Source organism: Nymphalis io, chromosome 15, assembly GCF_905147045.1.
Source record: "Nymphalis io chromosome 15, ilAglIoxx1.1, whole genome shotgun sequence".
NCBI lineage: Eukaryota > Metazoa > Arthropoda > Insecta > Lepidoptera > Nymphalidae > Nymphalis > Nymphalis io.
Genome location: NC_065902.1, coordinates 3,042,086 through 3,063,238, shown reverse-complemented (window position 1 = coordinate 3,063,238; position 21,153 = coordinate 3,042,086). Strand labels below are relative to the sequence as shown.

General features: G+C 33.9%; 1 protein-coding gene across 5 annotated transcripts in view; it reads right to left on the bottom strand.

The window, feature by feature from the left end:
* Positions 1-200: 200 nt before the first annotated feature.
* LOC126773669 (G-protein coupled receptor Mth2-like) overlaps positions 201-21,153 on the bottom strand; it is a 64,046-nt gene continuing 43,093 nt past the window's right edge. For 2 of the 5 annotated variants that reach the window (XM_050494735.1, XM_050494736.1), the window contains exons 3-10: positions 13,927-14,110; positions 12,646-12,837; positions 7,184-7,262; positions 5,446-5,624; positions 5,027-5,195; positions 4,388-4,570; positions 3,374-3,795; positions 201-2,870 (exon numbers count right to left, since the gene is read on the bottom strand). In XM_050494735.1, coding sequence (XP_050350692.1) covers positions 3,621-3,795; positions 4,388-4,570; positions 5,027-5,195; positions 5,446-5,624; positions 7,184-7,262; positions 12,646-12,837; positions 13,927-14,110 — 1,161 coding nt within the window. In that variant the 3' untranslated portion in view covers positions 201-2,870; positions 3,374-3,620. The remainder of the gene's footprint in view (positions 2,871-3,373; positions 3,796-4,387; positions 4,571-5,026; positions 5,196-5,445; positions 5,625-7,183; positions 7,263-12,645; positions 12,838-13,926; positions 14,111-21,153) is intronic. The other 3 variants (XM_050494733.1, XM_050494734.1, XM_050494737.1) reach the window with 3 other exon arrangements.

Here is a 21,153-nt window from a genome sequence, read left to right as displayed (position 1 = left end):
CGACCTAACAAAAGTCTGCTGAAAAAAAAAAAGTTCTTTCTGAAACATTACTTGTTATTTAAATATGTTCAATTTAAAGGTTAAGGAAAAATAACAATGAAATAACTTTTATTGAGGTAGATAAAATTTTTATTATAATTGAAAGTACTTATAATTGAATATAGAATATAAACGTGATTAATTAAAGAGGCACGTGATTTGTATACAAAGTTTATTAAAATTTGTATATTACTAAATTTGTATAGGACGATCGCTAATATAACAATATTTGATAAATCAATATATATATATATATTAAAAATTAAAAAAAAAATACTATTTCAACCATCCTAGATAATTAAAACGAAATTGATATTTTAAATTAAAACTTCTTTTTAACCTTAAAAAAAACATAACTGCCCTGAATTTATAGACAGTGTCAGCCGGGATCGTGTAAGGATTCTAACGATACCTCGATACATACAAATTTGTCCAGGCATTCTAAAGTTAAGGTGGAATAAATAAACTCAAATACATGCATATACTCCTTTTTTTGAGCAGTCGTGTAAAATTATTTGATTTTCACTTTATTATATTATATTTTTATAACTCGGCTGACGTTTTTCTGCCTTTGTATTGCCATGAAGATTTGCAAGGGTAAACAAATTGACGTACTTTAGCGCCATCTACCAGCGAGCTACAACATAATGGATTATTTATATTATTACAACCTTGTCCATGTCAACTTTCGTGCAAACGGTCTCAAACAGTTATATCAACATTCATTTTTATATAAGTATAATAAGATACCGAACCCTATATAGTTCAACATAAAATGATGTCAAATTAAATACTATGTAAATTATAGCAAGCTCATCCTACTCCTTGTATTTTAAAATGGTGACAAAAATTTTAACTTTTAAGTAAACATAGTTCAAGGTAATTTGAGTAAATTTATAAAAACTTTTCAATTTAGCTAAACAAAAACAACCGTGATACAAAAACGCGAAACATCAGCCACGCTCATGCGACAGAAGTGGGTAGCTTTACAAATGATTTTTAATTGATCGTCGTTGTTTGTTCGATTTTTAAATCTACTCCAACTTACACATCGTTACGTCGTCAGTTTTAATCACAAACTGTAATCAATTGTTTACTCGAAAAATAAATAAGACATAGAATACCGACTTCGACACAGATAGTTAAAATCGTGTTGATAAAACTACATATCGATTATGTATATCTAATGTAACAAATTTAATTTAAGAGAATATGTACAATAGAGTCTGCACGAATATTTATCATTCGACAAAAATTGCTATTTTATACATTTACTATTGTTCAATACGATGATATTATCGATAGTTCGACAAGGAACAGTGTTCTTTGTGCGCTTTAATCGAGATTTTTGACGTTAAAGGCTATTTGTAAATAATGAAAACAGCGCCATCTAGTGACTATAATCAGTACTCCATATATATCGCCGTTAACGTCAAAGCTATCGAATAAGTAAAAACACTAGTATTGGACACACAGTTATACTATCTTTGACATCTATTGTCGTAATACGTACAAAATTAGAAAGAAATTTTTATTGTAAGGTGATGTTGATTTAAGTGTACATCGTAATTGATATGTGACATTAATTATAATTATAACTAGGTGTGAAATTGTAGTGTAAATATACTTACATATTATTTTATTTAAAGAAAGTGATTTAATAAATCTATTAATTATGAAAAATGCAGTGTTTCAATGAGATCATTTTAATTTTAAATATATAATGTGCATATTATGTCCATACGTACATTTGACTATAAGCTAACGTCGATCGCTATGGGGTTTTGATCCCGCTATATATTTTAATAAATATAGTAGTAGTAAAGGCACGTTTTGTGTATATCCTATTAAATATATATACTTAAAAAAAAACATTTTTAATACAATATATAAATACAAAAACCGTGATCACTTAGGCTGTTATAAAATTTAGCAATAATAAAATGAACGTATAATAATTTAATAATAATTTTATATTGTGTAAAATGTCAATAGAATATATATAATATATTAATAACTAAATTCTTAATCTTAAACTAATGTTACATTTGAAATTGTCTTTATGTTATGTTTTCTGAAAGGTTTGCCAAGTTTATTATCCAAATCAAAGATATAATTAGATTAAACCGGATTAAACCAGAGAAATATTTTTTCTGTTAAATTTGAGTTTTGTGATATACATATGTGAAAGACTTTACTGCTTATCACAAACTATGTTCAGTTAAATTTAGGAAATCATCGTAATTTGTTCTAAACTCTTAGCAAAAAACTAGACCTTTCAGAAAACTTTAGTATAAGACCAGTTGCACTAATTCATGTGACCCTTAATTAATAATTGCACTTAATTCCTATTTTATATTTGAATATTTCTTTTTTTTTTTAATTGTCCAATATTTATATTTGGTAATCCGAAATATTCTGCCAATATTAAAGCAAAGCAAGATCGGATCTTTTAATATAAAAAATAACTTAATATCGATAGCTATTTTAAAGTCTTTTAAATATTTCATTAGTTATATCGAAGGAAAATATGTTTACAAGGTATATATTCGGTGGCAATATTTTAACCAATTACGTTATCTGTGGAGATAAATGCAAATATGACAAACGTGCGCGAAAAATCTAAGATTAAATATTTTGGTAAAGAGCTAATAGTCCATTATATTTTTTAAAAACATCTATTAGACCGCTTTGACTGATTTATTTGCCAAAGGTTTCGTTATTAAAATCCTTATGGGTTTCTTGTTGTAAGTGCCATTTCGTCCCGAGTGGAGAACGTTCTCGTTGAAGCCTGGCTCTTAGATAACGGGTCTTCACGGTATTGCTTGTATCTGTAAAAATATTATATTTTGTTATATTCAGTAGTACATCAATTTATACACATACATTTCGTTAATTTTTGTTATTGGTGATAGATACTGTTGGTGTTGGTAAAATTTCATATTCAAAACCACTGCACATCGTAAATTGTAATATTTAATAACGATAACGATAAATTAGTTTTTTTATAAAATATATTTTTAACACCACGAAACGATAACAAGGTCATTTAAAAATTAAAAAAGAACAAAACCCAAAAGTTAATTGAAAACAAATAAAAAATAGTTAGGAGAAGTAGTGCTCAAGAAATAGTGCTCAAAAATAGAATAACCCGTAACGCAACATGTTAAAATAATCAAGATATTTGGAAAGTCCGTATTTTTTGTTTGAAAGTCAATCAATAATAATAGAAATCCAATCCATCTGCAATGTTATTCGCAAAGGGTTAGTTAAGACAAAAAGCGAAGCATTACGCTTTCTTTAACTCCGCAATGTCCAATTCATTTTCATGTACCTTGTTAGTTATTTATCTTCTTTCTTAAATTATTATTTCACTGTAATCGTTCTGTACGTTGCAATTTTTTCCTTAAATCGAATTAATTATTATTTGAATTACATTCATTTATTTCAATCAGTTCAGTCTTAGTTTATTTATATTTCACTTATATTTCATTCTCACGATATCTTACATTAAGTATGGAATACTAAATTATAATTGTTGTTTAAAATAATCGTTGGGCTTTCGTTGCTTCGCATCTTTATTATACGTTTGTCGTGTTTATTGTTTTGTTGCTACCTGCTTCTGGACAGGAACTTCTTATCGTGTCTAAACTGTCTCTTTGCTTGTAATTTCTTAGATTGTTTACAGTTCCATTTCTATGTATCATTGTCATGTTGATTATTCCTTGTTTCCGGCGGAGAATACCTTCTTTGATCCTATTTGAAATTAAAATGTTTATACAAGTCTTTATGGTAAAAAAGAGTGATATTTGATGACAATAGAACATCAAAAGATTATTTAAAAAAAATTGTAAGTGGATTTAATATTGTTCACGTGTTTAATTAAGATTTGAGTATTTTGCCCTTCTCGATACTTTCTTTTTTTATTTAAAGTTATTTTATTTATGGGATATAAGATGTAACGTACCTTGTGTTTGTGATAATATAATATGAATACTAGCTCATTTTTATCTAATAGTAGAAAGATTGACGAATAGCTGGTACTTTTTGATACGAGTTTTTTGTGAATCTCAGTAATTTTGGCATTTAGTTATATTGTCTATTCTATTCTTATTAATTTAGATTAGTTTCCTATTTTGCAATGGAACTGTTATCATTGAAATTGTTAGAAATCTTGTCGTGTAGAAATGTGTAATGAAACTTTAAATATAGTTATTCTATTTATTTAATATGTTCAATCGATTTGACAATATTTATTGAAAATAATTGATGTTCTACTGTATTAGGCTGATGAAAGGTGTAATTAAACAATTGCATGAAATGGATGAACGACAGACTTCGTACTAACCTTTTCTTCAATAAGCCGAGGATCTTGCGTTTGCAGACGAAGATGATGAAAATAATGAGTCCTATGAGAACATTGTACGCGTCAACGAAGCGCCAGCCATACGATTTCGGATATATGGCGCTGATCACCTCCAATAACCAGCTGATTCCCATCACAATGAATAACTTGATGTAGAGCAGTAACCTGGGGTAGAAGTAAATACGAAATTGTTGAAACTACATGAAATGTTTTTTTTTTGTTTTTTTTTTTAAAGAAACGTGAACATGAACGTAGATCAATCTGTCAACTGTAGCTTTTCAACTAAGATTAAAAAGATGTAAAAGTCCTCGATTATTTAATTATAACAATGTTAGTATAAAGTTGAGATACATTTCAGTTAAAAATGAAATTGAAAACATTTATATAATATTTTTTTTAAATGGCAACATTTTTAGAAAAAAGTATAAGTGGTTTTTTATGTTATAGGTAGGCGGACGGGTAAATAGGCTATCTGATGGTAAGTGATCACAACCGCTCATAGACAGTGGCGATGTAAGAATTATTAACCAATCCTTACGTCACCAATGCGCCAACAACCTTGGGAACTAGTTGATATGTCCCATTTTTTTCAATGGTTTGCTTGTTTACTTTTATTGTTACCTTTGCTTCTCTTTGTTCTGTTTGTCATGCTTGGCACTTTCCCTACACTTCAGGACAGAAATTTGCTTTTTGATCTGCGTTATCTTCACAGCGGTTAGAATAAAGAACACCATGTTTGCGAACCATAGGATAACAATCGGCCCGTAGAGATAGAACAATTTGCTTTTACCTGAAAATGTATGTGTCAAACATGTTAAAACGGGAATTAACTGAAACGCTGAATTATAATTTAATAAATAAATAAAATGTATCAATCGATTTTAATTAATATAAAGTTACTTTGTCTTATTTACTTATCAATCACTATTTAAAAATGAATTACATATTTCAATTTTCAATTTAAATAATATATTTACACCTTCGTAAATGATTGTGATACTGAAAATGATCATATCACTTAAAAGATGATATTAACTCACCATATAAGAAACATCCCTGGTGCCTTAATGAAGGTAGTAGGGGATGCGGTGGAAGACCAGAAAACTCCAGAGACACCATGATGATGGTGAGCGCAGTTGGAATGCTAAACGCATATATTGAGTAAGCGTAGAATTTAGCTTGCACCGACATTTTCTCCATGGACATACCACGATTACCACTGAAATGATATAAAATGTCTATAAAAAATGTCATCATAATATAAAATTTGAATACCCCTATTCCGAAGCAGTTTTATTATTTTATGCTAGGAGGAGCCCCTTGGCCTGCGGGGCCTTAGACCTAGGTATAATACCGAAGCTGGCCGAGATCAAGTGAAGAATTCCAGTGAATTTAACTTGTGAGTTAATGATGATGATGATGATGATTATCGTTTCCAACCTGATTTATCTGTATCCGAAAGTTGCATTGGGTGTAACTGGCGGTCAAGTAATTATGAAACATGCAGGAAGAGGGGCACAGTAAATACATAATAATAATAATAATATCCTGGGACATTTTTCACACACGGCCATCTGATCCCAAATTAAGCTTGTACAAAGCTTGTGCTATGGAAACCAGACAACTGATATACTACACATACTACTTTTCTTTTGTAAATACATACTTATATAGATAATTACACCCAGACTCAAGACAAACAGACATGTTCATGCACACAATGTCTGTCCTGGGTGGGAATCGAACCCACAACCTTCGGCGTGAAAGGCAAGTATCTACCAACCACGCCAACCGGCTCGTCAAATAACAAGTTAATACTACAATATTATTCTGTATTCATAATATATGCTTGGAGAATTTGTTTCAACGTTTATTTTATGAAGTTAGCTTTTTCCATCCATATCAAAGATGCAATAATTTGAACGATTATTGTGTTATCGTTTGAAATGCATTTTCTATTTTTTTTAAATAGCAATCAGAATTAAATTTGTAAATAGTTGATTTCGAATTTTCAAATACGCCTGGGATGTTGTAATATGCAGTTAACATTAAGCACTTTTTTCTTATATAGTAAAGGAAGGCAAACGAGCATATGCGCCACCTGATGGTAAGTGGTTAACACTTAAACCCATAGACATTGGCATTGTAAGAAATGTTAACCATCGCTTACATCACCAATGCGCCACCAACCTTGGAAACTAAGATGTTATGTTTCTTGTGCCTGTAATTATACTGGCTCACTCACCCTTTAGAACGGAACACAACACTACTAAGTACTGTTGTTTTGCGGTAGAATATCTGATGAGTGGGTGGTACCTACCCAGATGAGTTTGACAAAATTTGACAAAGCTCTATTACCAGTAGCACTTGTTTACCTAACTACTAAGTTTTTATAAACGAATTAAAATAATGATTTACGACTTATGAGCTGTGTTTGTTGAAATTCTTTACGGTTTTTTTTAATGTCCTGAACGATTTTGGCCATGGCGACAAATCTCAAGAGAGATTTGCTAGGGAGTTTAGGCGCAGAACCAAAAGCAAGGATGCTTTTCGAGGTACATGAATATACACATTTCCATCTTCCACAGTTTGGGCTGCTTCTGAGAAACTTCGACAGAAAAACCGAATAACTTTTTATCGGCCCAACCTGGGATTTGAACCCAGGACCTTTGGATCCATTAGACCAACGAGGTAAATATATACCTACTACCTAAAAATAATTCCATAACTTCAAACTTCTTCTTAATTGAAAGTTAAAATCGTAAATGTCAATGTCACCTGAAAGTCCACCAAATATCGAAGCACATGACGTTCAACCAAAAGAAGGCTGCCAGCAGGGAGAAGTAGCATATAATCGCTGAAACGAAAAAAAAAACATATAAGTTACAGGTTCACAAAATATGTCTATGAATATTTCGAATTTAGATGAAATATTTTAAAAAAATAGTACAGTCACTAGATAAACGGCTCTAGCAAAAACATTTTATAACGTTTTAAATCTTGTTTTTGAACCTGCTGAAGTAAGAATACTAAAAATACTAGACAGTAAAAAAAACTTTTAAAAGTGTCATAAAATAATTTTGTGTATAAGTTATTAATAAGATGACTAAAATTGTCTAAGTATAAATTAAACAAATGATCTTATGTATAGAATAGACATTATAACGCAGAAATTTTCTCACGGTTACGTTTGAATGTCTCGCTTGTAAATAATTATGATTTGAGAATAATGATACGTATTTAAAAAAAAAAACAATCTTTGAGTGATTCAATAGGTTTCCGTATTTAATAAGCTTTTTTAATAATAAGCATTTCAATAATAATTATTTCAATAGTAATGTTAGTAAATGTAAATACCAAAAAAATATGTGAGTTTAATTCAATTTGTTTGTTTACGGATTTATTTATTTATTTAAACGGATATTAATACATTCGATCTTTAAGTTGCAGCGATTGGCTGTTGCTGTACACACACTTTTGTAGTTTGATTTAAATATCGAATTTAAGAAGTTATTAAAAGCATTTTCAGAAGGTATTTTACGTGGGGATTCACACAGACCAAATTGATTAATTAGTAACTATTAATTATCACTAATAAAGTACATATATGCTTACTGTAATTCCATATTTACTTTGTGCAGTCACGTTGAACATTGAGTATGCAACAAGTATAGATAGGATTTGCGTACGAAGTCATATACAAAATCAAACTACAGGCGAGGCCTGGCCTGTCCGTTAGTTCTTAAATTATTCCACTGCCAGTCGATGAATATGTCTCAGAATTTCTTTCGATTCACGCTGGATTCCTCACGATGTTTTCCTTAATCGCAGATCACAAGATCAGCGCTTGGTGGATTAAGCTCTATAACTTCTCCTCAGAAGTACTGAAGCCTTAGCTCAACAAGGGGACATTTACAGACTGTATCACAACATTACAATGTTCTATTCACTCGGCAATTACGTCTTCTATTCAAAAAAATAAAATTGAAGAGTCTGCCGGTAATTTAAAAATAAACTTCTTCTTTTTAACTTAATGTGGTAATATTTGCGAGTTACAAAAACTAAAACAATCATTTTTTATTTTAAACCGCCGCTGCTACCTTATAATTTCAATATTTTATACATATCATTCAAATAGGCATTATGCGCGTTTGGCTAGTATTGTAATTAACGTTAAAATATCTAAACGCTGTATGTAACTGATTGTGCCTAATCCATTAATTTTTTATAGTTAAAAATGCATATTATATTTACGAGTACCTAATAAGCTCGAGTATAATTAGAGTGATCAATCATAGCAGCTCGTTAATCATATTCTAATATCACTAAGTTAATAAGTGACCATCGAAAATTCTTGTACAATTTCGACAAAAAATAATAAATTCAACGACGCGCAATGCAAATATACATAATTACATAAGATGACGTTATTATGATACGACTAAAGACAAGATATCAACTATTTTGATACGAGTTTTTTTTATTATGAAGGTCAAACAACTTAAAATATATAATCAAGTATGATTGTATATTTTTAAAGTGAATTCTAAGTAAACAAAGTTGTGAGATGTACGAGAATATGAGACAAAATCTTTTATTACTATCGTCAATGTTATTGTTAGTTATAGGATTAATTTTGTATTCATGTTCACCAACAATTGTTTAGAATAATTGTCTCAATACAAATGTATTATATTAATTATAGTCTAACAAGTACGTATAGGGAAACTCCGATTGCACAACTGACAATAAGAAGGGTAGGTCCCTTCTTATTATTAATTTTCTTCATGTTCATCATTTCTTTTGTAGTATACCTTTGATTTGTCAGTGATATTATAGTAGTTTTTTGACGTTTTTTAAATTTGTCAGCTTACATTTTATAAGAGTCGAGATGGCCTAATGGTAAGAACGCGTGAATCTTAACCGATGAACGTGGGCTCAAACCCGGGCAAGCACCACTGAATTTTCACCACTTAATTTGTGATTATAATTCATCTCGTGCTTTACGGTGAAGAAAAACAACGTGAGAAAACCTGCATGTGTCTAATTTCACTGAAATTCTGCCACATGTGTATTACACCAACCCGCATTGGAGCAGCGTGGTGGAATAAGCTCCAAACCTTCTCCTCACAAAGAAGAAAGGAGGCCTTTAACCCAGCAATGGCACATTCACAGGCTGGTGGGAACGATTAAATTTTAAAAATAAACAATTTAATATAATATAAATATTTTAGATATAAAGCAATCGGCATGGCCATTTCAATTAAATATATATTGTTCATTTACGATGAATGTTGAGTCATACGGTATCGCAAACTACATCTGATACAAAACGCAATGACTACTTCATCTACTTATTATGTCAGTATCAGTTATAAAACAAAATAGGATGAACCAATATTGATAATATTTTAATCGCCTCTAAATATAAAAAAGATAGGAAACATGGTATGAGGTTATTTGAAAGACGTAATCTATAGAAGAATGTTGATCCCACTTGGGAACAGTCCAAGAGCCTTGAAATGAAACTGGTCTCGCAAATGTTGTATTAGTCACATATATTTTGATAAGATTGTATATTGTTTATAAATAAACAGATCTCCACAGACGTGTCCTTTTTGAATTAGCTGTATCTTTTCTTTTGTTTTGACGAGTTTTATGTCTGCAGGTTTTTATTACACTGCCGTAACAGAAACAATGGTTAATTTAGGATTATTGGTGGCCATGTATAATTTTAATTGGCCTTACATTTAGAGTACAATTTATATTTACAACTACTGACACAATTGTGTTTTTTTATAGAATAGGTAGAACAGACAAAGGAATCACTCGATGACAAGTGGTCACCATCGCAAAAAGACATCGGCGCTTTGAGAAATATTAGGAAAGTGAATATTAAGGAATGGTCCTTTCATCACCAATATGCCACTAACCTTGAGAACTAAGATGTTATAGATAGATGACAATTGACAGACAATTTTAATAAGAAAAGACAGCGATACTATAATATGTTTTGACTTAGTTCTATTTTCGACAAGTTGAGAATATGTCGTTTTCAAAAAGTATACATTTTCCGAAAGCACATAAAACAAGGCAATAAAATCTCACAGATACGATATAATAATTTACAACTAACGCAAATTTAATATAATGTCATGGCATTCGCGACCCAACAGAAGATATTCGACCTAACTTTTTGCATATTCAATATAACCGAGTGCAATTAAAAAAATCGTCATCATTCTGGTTTCTGAATTGGTAGAAACAAAAGAAAACTAGCAATGTAATATTCTCCATTATTTAAATTTGGAAAGAAATGTTTCCATGTTGTTTAATATACCATAGCTTATCGTTATCAAATATTTGGAAACTGATAAACGTTAATAAATTAATGTAAGCGTATAAACGGTAGCGTGAAGGCCAAAACCCTTAATAAATTCATGAGCTATTAATAAAAATACACAAGGCTATTTATTAAAAAAAACATATTTTCATCTACGTTCTTATAAACTAACTAAGATTGTTAGCAGTAGTTACAATTATAAACGTATGTTATTGAATTTTATGACGTATGTGTAAAGCTTTTTAATATTTTTTGAGTATTATTATTATATACATATATTATCATCACAAACGACAAAATATTATATAAACTAATGATAATATTTAATACAACTGTTATTGATAGATTGCTTAAATTAAGAAACACCAAAAATGAACTTTGACTCGATGAAAAATCTAATTAATGCAACATTTACTGGTGGTAGGGCTTTGTGCAAGCTCGTCTGGGTAGGTACCATCCACTCATCAGAAATTCTACCGCAAAACAGCAATACTTGATATTGTTGTGTTCCGGTTTGAAGGGTGAGTGAGCCAGTGTAATTACAGGCACAAGGGACATAAAATCTTAGTTCCCAAGGTTGGTGGCGCATTGGCTATAAGCGATGGTTGACATTTCTTACAATGCAAATGTCTAAGGGCGTTTGGTGACCACTTACCATCAGGTGGCCCACATGTTCGTCCACCTTCCTATTCTATAAAAAAAACTGAACTAGAAAATTCTTGAACTATCTTCACCAATGCACACTGAATTTGTACGTTGATGTAAAGGAATACAGAACCAGAAATCATCAGATAAGTTGTCACTGCTTTTACTGTACTGTAATTCTAAAATTATTTCAGAATATCTTTATGACTATGGATTTGTAATTATTGGCAATTGGGTCCTCTTATAAAGTAAAAAAATATATATATTGAGTCTCAGTAGTCTCTCTCTCGATCAGTTGGGATAACAATAAACACCGGTACGTGTTATCTATATCATAATAAAAGATTCACGAATCTGAATCATTGGTCAACAGCAATGCTATTTTATAAGAATTCACTTCATTAATCATCCGCGAAATGTTGACAACCGACTTTTAGTGATACTATTTTGACGCGTGTATTCTTGAAATGTTACAATTATTATGGTCAATGTCGCATAACACTTTCTGATATTACACGACCGATTTCTGCGGTGAGTCTCGAGTTTATTCTTAAGAATAGCCTTACAAACAAAAATGTCTAAATTGCACATTACTCACGATGTTATCGTAAATAATGGCTTGTCATGATAAGAACCAGTAATTACACTGTAGGAGACGATGAAGGTAATGGTTCTCCATTATGTTACCTACTATTACAGTCCAGTGATTCATTCATTGTTATTGACAAACGTTAAAAATACATTGAGTTAATGTAATAATGAGCCACGTATATATTTTCAAAGATTCCTGTAAACGCTGTGATAAGATTATTTAAATTTAACTACGAATGCTCGCAAGTTACATTTTTGAGTAAGTTTTTATCGATATAAAAATGAATTTCAATATATATTTAACGTTTTAAACTTTTACTATGACGATTTCAATTTAAAAAGCATTCAAAGTAGGCAAAAAAGTATACGTTATACTATTTATGATATCGAATTGCTGAATATTCTGGCATTAAAAAAATAGGGAAACGTAACCAACACATCGAATGAGACGTAATTTCAATGTGGTGGTATGTTCTGTGTTTCCTTATATATATCCATACTATATTAAGTATATGCAAATTAAATATATGTACATATATTACTTACAATTGTAGTCATTTCTCGTTGGAAAATTTAATTGTAAATAAATTCTTCATTTGCTTAGTTAGCGAAATTCAAAAACCTCTTAAGTTAAAATGAAATAACTAGATATAATACTTACAAAGTGCAACGCAAGTGTTTACGCTGATATCATCGATTTTCAGCAATATCTGCATGGTCGCCATGCAAATGAACCCGACGAATAGACAGAGGAGGTACGCCATTAACACCCGGCCGTGTAAGTTGCGCAATTCCGGCAACCAGCCGTAGACCGCCACAGTCGCCAGAATAAACACGCAGGATATAATCATACCTACAAATTAAATTATGTATAAAATAACAGCCTAAATATTCCATTGCTGGGCTAACGCCTTCTTTCCCTTTGCTTTAGTGCTTATCCACCACGCTACTCTAATGCGGGTTGGTGGATACCAAGGTGGCTTTTTTTTTTCTATCAACACATATTTTGCTCATGATGTTTTCCTTAGCCACCGAACATGAGAAAAATTATATACGTAAATTAAGCATAAAAAAACCGATTGTGTTAGCATGGTTTTGAACCGTATTCATCGGGTAAGATTTACGTATTATATAACCATTGGGCCATTTCTGCTCTTAAATTAATTTAAATTAATCACAATATTATATTTTTATGTGCGGTATATATTAAATATTAAGCTTCAAGTCGTCAAGAGTGACAAGCATTCCTTATTATTTTAGATAGTATTTTTCTATCCATTTGATTTATACTAACTTCAACATTTCTATTTTTTTGTTCAGATACTCACGTACCACGAAAATTCTTTACGGTCATGTCGGATTTGCCATCTCATCGGATTATGAGAGTAAGGGAATAGAGCGTACATATGTGTTTGCGCACACACTTTTGCACTATGAACGTGAATTAGATGTCCTGCGCAGTTCCCTTGCGCAGTCTCGCTTGAGGCGGCAGCCGTGGCCGAAATTGTTCACGATACACACAGCTTTGCGCTAGATCCTAAGCTAAGCGGAGCTGTAACTCTTATAGTCGATGAATCTGAATCTGTACTAGTAATTAGTTTTTGAGATGCATTTAATTATGAACACTTTATGAGCCAAGGTAAAAACTCAACATTTATATCTGGAGCTCGGTCGCGTAGGTAATCATCACGAGGATTACTTACACGTGTCGCAATAAGCTGTCATCTGTCCAATACGCTTTGGAGCAGCATAGAGAGGACAGGAGTTTAGCCAAACAGTGGGATACTTGCAGGATGTTTTACTTTACTTTATATACTTTCGGGTGTATTTATGACTCAAGCGAATCACAGCATATTGTATAATATGATAATTATACAAAGAGAATCACATTTAATTCGAATCAAACTTTAGTTTAGTATATATATAATGTATATTCACTTACAAGTAGAACTAAGAACATAATGTTCATCTTCTTTTTCATCCGCGAAGCAAACCAGAGCATCGAAGCTAGTTATTCTTTTACCCTTATCATCTTCAAAAATGAATGTATCGACGCAGTATTTGTCAGGGCCGCGCAGAATCCACGGCGGTATGCTAGTTGGAACTTCAATATACAGCTTTCCATCCTGGAAGAAAGGTTTAAGAACATTTATTTTTTTATGTTATAGGACCGGCAAGGGCGGAACGCAACAATACTATGCATTGCTGTTTAGCGGTAGAATATCTGATGAGTGAGTGGTACCTACCCAGACGGGCTTGCACAGTCATACTAAAAAGTACATTATTATTATCTGTAAAAACTAATAAATTACTTTTAATGTAGGTCGTAGTAGTAGTATTTACTTACAATTTTGAGTTTTTCTTTTTCTCTTTTTCTGGCATGTATCTATCTACGCTGGTTAAGCGCAAAATATTCTGTCAACATCGAAAAAACGTTGACAAGCTTGTCAATGTCATTAACATAACACTTTTCATTGATGGGTGTGACTGTGTGGTACCGACATATAATGCCATCAGTAAGGGATTTAACTTTCAAAATATAATTCGTAGAACTAATAGTTTAATTGGGGAAATTTTCCCTTAATGTTTATTATATTCTATACTAATTATTTCCAATTGTAATCCAAGATGGCCCAGCGGATAGAAAACTTAGCCCTAACTTTTATAAAAAAAAGATTTTAAATCAAAACAATAACCACAAAGGTTTTATTTGCTTAATTTGTTTTATTATAAATTCATCTCGTGTTTAGCGAAAAAGGAAAACGTCGTGCGGAAATCGCGTTTCTAATGAAATTCTGCTACTTGCGTATCAACCAAACCGCAGTTAATGAGCGTTGTACAGTAAGCTTCATTCGTGTAAATTAAAAAGATGAGGCCTTCAAACCATTCCGTTCAACTGGACAATTTTACGATGATCGAATATAAAGTATAAAATTAAAATGTATTCTTTAAGAAACAATATTACAATAGTGATTTAAATTCATAGAATTCGACGTGACTTAAATTTGTAACATATGTGAATTAAATACTAATCATACTGTCTGGCTTCACATGGCAGAAAGATGGTCTCATCTTATTTATTTTTTTCTGAATATTTAGATATTTTTTTCTGAATATTATAGGCAATATACCCTAGGTAGAACACGTGCATACGCTGATCGAAGGTTGTAATACGGATGATCACGACAGATTTTTTGACGTGAGAAACGTACGCATGTACCTTTAATTCTACGAAGTCATGTGCATACACCAACCCGCACTAAATCAGCAATGCGAGCAATCGAATCAGCTCCAAGTTTTCTGCGTAACAAGAAATAAGACTTTTTCCCAGCTTAATAATATTTATCAGCTATTAATATTACTACCAAATATTATAATATAATGATAATCTTCCTGATCTATCTGTTCGTATAAACGCACAAACCCATCGCAACAATAGCACAATTTAAAGCAACTCATGATCGTTATTCTTGTTTTTATTTTTATTTAAATAATATTTTAGCGTTCTGAGTGATTACCTTTTATATATAAAGACAGAATATTTTAAATTTTATAGCCCATTTCAACCATAACTGTACAAATAACAGATAAATTTTCTTAAGTCTTAAATATTCCGAAGTCTTCTCTCCATGCTGCCGGCATATGGTCTGCCTGCTCAGCTATGCACCTGGATTGCCAGCTTCCTACACAAACGTAGCCTTCGTGTTTTAGTTGATGGTTGCGCTTCACAATTCTATGTAGTGAATGCTGGGGTCCCCCAAGGATCTGTGCTATCTCCCACACTCTTTCTTTTGCATATCAATGATATGCGAGAGCATAATCTTCCCAAGAGAGATCTTGGGAACATACATTGCTATGCAGACGATAGTACAGTGCATGGTGGATATCACGGACGCGCAGTGGCTGGGTGTGCGGAAATTGAGGAGAGGCGGAAGGATCTTGTCATTGAACTCGATAGGACGTTAGAGCTCATCGCGAAATGGGGCTCTGATAATCTTGTTGAGTTTAATGCCAAGAAAACACAGGTATGCGCTCTCACGGCGAAAAAGTCAACATTTTCCCCTCTTCCCTCCCTCTGTGGTACTCCGCTGGTGATGCAGAGCAAAATCGCCATGCTGGGGATTGACGTTCGCTGCGACCTTAGTCCAAGGGATTACATCGAGGCTGTTATAAAAACAGCTTCACGGAAACTCGGAGTTCTGAACAAGGTGCGGCGCTTTTTCACGCCACAACAACTGTGCCTGCTGTACAAAACACAGGTACGGTCTTGCGTGGAATATTGCTCGCACCTTTGGGATGGCTCCGCTAAGTACCTACTTGAGGCCTTGGACCGGTTGCAGCGACGTGCTGTACGCATTATTGGCGACGTAAATGTCACAAACACCCGTGAACCTTTACAATTGCGTCGTGAGATAGCAGCACTGAGCGCTTTCTATCGAGTGTATCACGGCGAGTGCTCTGAGGCATTATTCTCTCTAATTCCTGCTTCCCCCTTCCTTCTTAAGTCCACGCGAGCTGGTTCTCGATGTCACCGCCTAACTGTGACATCAATTCCATCGCGAACAAAGAAATTTGGCAACTCCTTTCTTTGTCGCACTTCCAAAAAATGGAATTTCTTACCAGCTCACGTGTTCCCCTCCTCTTACAACCCGGGTTCCTTCAAACGAGGCGTGAAGAGGCATCTTGCGGGCCGGCAAGGCGAAAGCGGCTAGTGCAGAACATTTTTCCCGTCTGTACTGGCCGTCGTCGCGTTTGGACTCTACTACCACTTACCATCAGGTGGAGTAGAGTCATTTGCCCTCCCGGCGAATATAAAAAAAAAGCCTTACTTTGTATATTGAGGAAATGACTGACTGCTCAATGTCAGTAACCAATTTCTCAATTATGTGTTTTTAAAATGCAATCCCAAATACAATGACATTATATTTTATATCAATAAATATAAAAAAGAAAAAAAACCATTCCAAAAAAAAATTATAATTAAAATGTATTTAAAAAAAGAACGTACTTATTAATTTGACTGTCCCTTATTCGAAGCTTTATTAAATGAGATAGGCAATCGGTTTCCCGCTTGTCATTTTGACTTATTTTCTTACTTTTACCTCTCCTTCCTTTTTACGTCACTTCCACTTGGCAGTATCGCCGGTCTTTGGGATATCGCCGATTATGATACTCATTGGCGTTTTAGATTCCCGCCGAGTCGGACGCGTCCAAGTTGCTATTCCGACTCCTATATCATTTGTAAGTTCGAGCTTAACGCTAAGCTAGAAGATTGTTTATGTGAGTACTCATTATTTCTTAAAATATTTATATTTTTGACTTTATAATTATTTGATTTGGTAGCTTTTGCTAAGTTTTTAAATCGTAACATTTAGAAACGTTATAATTTGCAAACTACCAACATAATTTGTATTAACGTTTTACGTTCGATAAATGTTTTTTATACTTTTATTTTGAATATTATCATACTACCCACATATTTAAAATATCGATTTATATATTAAAATTACACAGATTGTCTATATTTTCAAAAGATTTTGGTTTTATTATTTTAAGATAAAGTTTTTTATGGATGATATCGTGCTCTCTGAAGCGCCTGGTACCTCATCCACGCCAAATAAACGGCGAGAAGAGTCGCCGAGTTCAGGTTCGAGTAGTAGTTCATCGAGTAGCAGTAGCTCGTTATCGAGTGCTCCAAGGCGTAAACATCGTAAAAAGAAAAAGAGCGACAAACGGTTAACGTATGAACAAAAAATTGGCTGAAGAAGTCCGTTGGCTTCGCGGAAAGGTTGCAAACCAGGAAGAACAATGTCATGTTAGTACAAATTTTAATAACGATGATGTCATGTCACTTATGGCAAGTGAAAGTAACCGTTTATATGAAGAGGTTCTTGATGTCAAATCTGAAAAATCGTGTGATTACAATTTTACCCTTTCGTTTGAAACAAAATTAAAAGAACCGTCGATTACTAAAGCGTCGGTTGCCTTTTTACAAATGTTTAGTGACCATCAACATTTAGATAAAAATAACTGGTCTGATGTCAGATATGCGGAAGCTCAGAAAATCTACAATATTTCTCGCCGGGTTTTACTGATCTTGAAGTTAATGACGAAATAAATGCATACGAAACCCCACAGCATCTTACTTATGCTGATAAGACTTTTGCAGCCTTAACTATGTGCGTCTTTAAGCAAATGGAAGCTATACAAAATGGTTTACTACCTAATGGACCTACTTGCCTGGGCGAGAAACTGCGATCCTTTGAGCTATGACGAGTTACATCAAAAGTTGAGCACACTGTGCTCTTCCGGCGACTTTCACAAAAGTTCGTCAGATCTGCTACAAATTATTTGTGGTCATCGTGCTGAAGTAATACAAATGAGACGCGATGCGATCCTAAAACACGTGAATGATGCTACCATCAAATCTAATCTCCGCAAAGTGCCACCGTCATCTACCAACCTTTTTAATCAAGAAAAGTTTACTGCAATTTTAGAACGAGTTGGTGGTGTAAAGAAATGCTTTTGGCCCGCCCAGAAAGCAAATATGACTTCTGCCTCGCAAGCAGAAATAAAAAAGTCACACGGCCCCCCCTCACAGGGGCTCAATCCACTAAATAAAGGGTTTATTTCGTGGAATGAGGGCTTTTCAAGTGTGTATAACCGCAATTACCCACATACTTTTTACTCTCATAATAACCCACCGCCGCAAGGTGATTATTATCCAGGCCATGTGCCTCAATTAAATTCGGTCGCACCGAATAATGGTTATTTTCAAAGTCACTTTAAGGGAAATTCCTTTCACCAGAAATCGAAACAGCTCGTTCAAAATAACGCTGGACGAAAACGAATCTTGCCACCGTCCCCTCAAAATAGAGAGAATAAAAGACGGTCGACTCAAAGCGGGCCGTTTGGTGCAGTATCAGGATCAGTGGAAAAGTCTAGGAGTTCCAGCTTTCACATACCCTTCAGCCGAAAACCACCTCTTGCATATCCCAGTGTCTTCGAAACAAAATTACATGTGGCAGAGTCTACCAATATGACAATAATTATCTACAAAATGAAAGAACAGGCTGTATTAAAACAGGCAGTAACTTCTCCAAGTTTCCTTTCTTCAATGTTACTGGTCCCCAAAAACAATGGCTCGTACCGTCCAATATTCAATTTGAAAGCATTAAACCGGTATGTCTTAGCTCACCATTTCAAGCTGATAAATGTACAGCGTATACCAGATTTTCTGCAGCCAAAAAATTGGCTGTACAAAATAGACCTGTCGCAGGCCTACTTCCATATACCCATATCTCGCAGCCACAGACGATTTCTGCGTCTCTATTAGCGCAACGAATGGAGATGACCTGTTTACCTTTCAGCCTGAGTACGGCTCCACAAACGTTTGCGGCAATATCGAATTGGATAACTCAGTTTATCAGGGAGAAAGGCATAAGAATTATCGTCTTCTTAGACGATTTTTTTATAGTCAATCAAAACAAACACATTATCGTCCAGGAATCCAGAAAAAAGCTTAGTATTTCTGGGGGTACTCTGGAATCCTTTGACAAACAGGAAAAGCTTACCAGCAAACAAATTCCCCGCTCTTTTATCAGCATTAAGCCAAATGATGTCAGAACAATAATTTTGTTTGATTTGTTCTTATCGGAATTCTCAATTTCTCAAGTTTTGTTGTACTGAGGGGCAGGCTAAATTATCGCGAGCTTCTAAGATTCTTGAACCGTATTCTAAAAATGCATCCCAAGATGGTTCACGTTATCCCACCAGCTGTGTCGGACAATCTGCTGTGGTGGCTTCAAAATTGCAGGCGGACGACACCTATACACCTCGAACCTCCCTCTCATTTTCTCACTACCGATGCATCCGATATTGCTTGGGGAGCCCGCCTGAACAACCTGTCACTCACCGGTCCATGGCTAGAAGTGGAGCGACATCTCCACTACAACCTAAAAGAAATGTTGGTAATACTCAAAGTATTGCAATAACAATGTCAATTATTGAAACGCAGAACCGTTTTAATTCAGTCCGACAACAAGTCAGTGATAGCGCATCTTCGACACGAGGGAGGGACAAAATACTGATTTTGTATAGTATACTTAGAGACACTGGTCTCTAATGAATTTGACATATCAGATTTTTCAAATTCTAGATTTTCATCAAATACAAGTGAAAGTGATTCACATTCCCGGAATCTACAACAGTCATGCCGACCAAATGTCGAGGCTTCGAGCGAGTCCCGAGTGGCACCTGACACGGGATTGCACGAACAAGATTTTTGCCAAATGGGGAATTCCATTTATAGATTTGTTCGCCTCAAGTCGAGCACATGTGGTGACGAATTATGTATCGTTGGATCAAAACGATGAACAAGCATTGTTTCACGACGCGTTCTCCCGATCTCGGACGTTCAGCCTAGCTTGGGTTTTTCCACCACCATTTCTGATCCCCAAGGTACTTTGTCATCTCAACCGGGCGCATGGAGTCTATCTTATTGTAGTTCCACGATGGAACCGAGTATTTTGGCGTCCAGATATCAAAGCGCGTGCACTAGCGAGCCCATTCACAATTCATCGCCTGAACGGAATTCTCGTAGACATGACCATGAGGGGGATTGCCTCCCCCAAAGGTATTCGAAATGACTCTAAAGGTCTGGAAATGTGGGGGTGGTCTAGGATATTGAAAGGATGGAATACTAACCAATTAGAACTGCTACAAGAATCCTGGCGCCCGTCAACCCGTAAAGTTTACAGTATTGCATGGAAAAGATGGATTTCGTGGTGTGTATCACACAAAATAAATCAATCTAGACCAAGAGCTAGCGATTTTGCTAGGTTTTTATCAGACCTCCATTTAGTTTACAAATTATCGTATAGTTCTGTATTGTTGCACAAATCAGTGATTTCTACCTTGTGCGATCCAGATTTGTCTGGTCAGCTTGGCTCCCATGTACTAATAAAACACATTTTGAAATCAATAGCTTTACGTAATCCTATTAGGCATGTAAAGGACTCAGTTTGGGATATTGACGACTTAGTCTCTCATTTGGAGAGCTATAGTATAGATAGAAATAATGTATTCCAAGTGCAAAGGCATACAGCTGCACTTCTACTGCTTTGTTCGGGAAGAAGAATCCATGACTTGACCCTGCTTAAGGTTGATT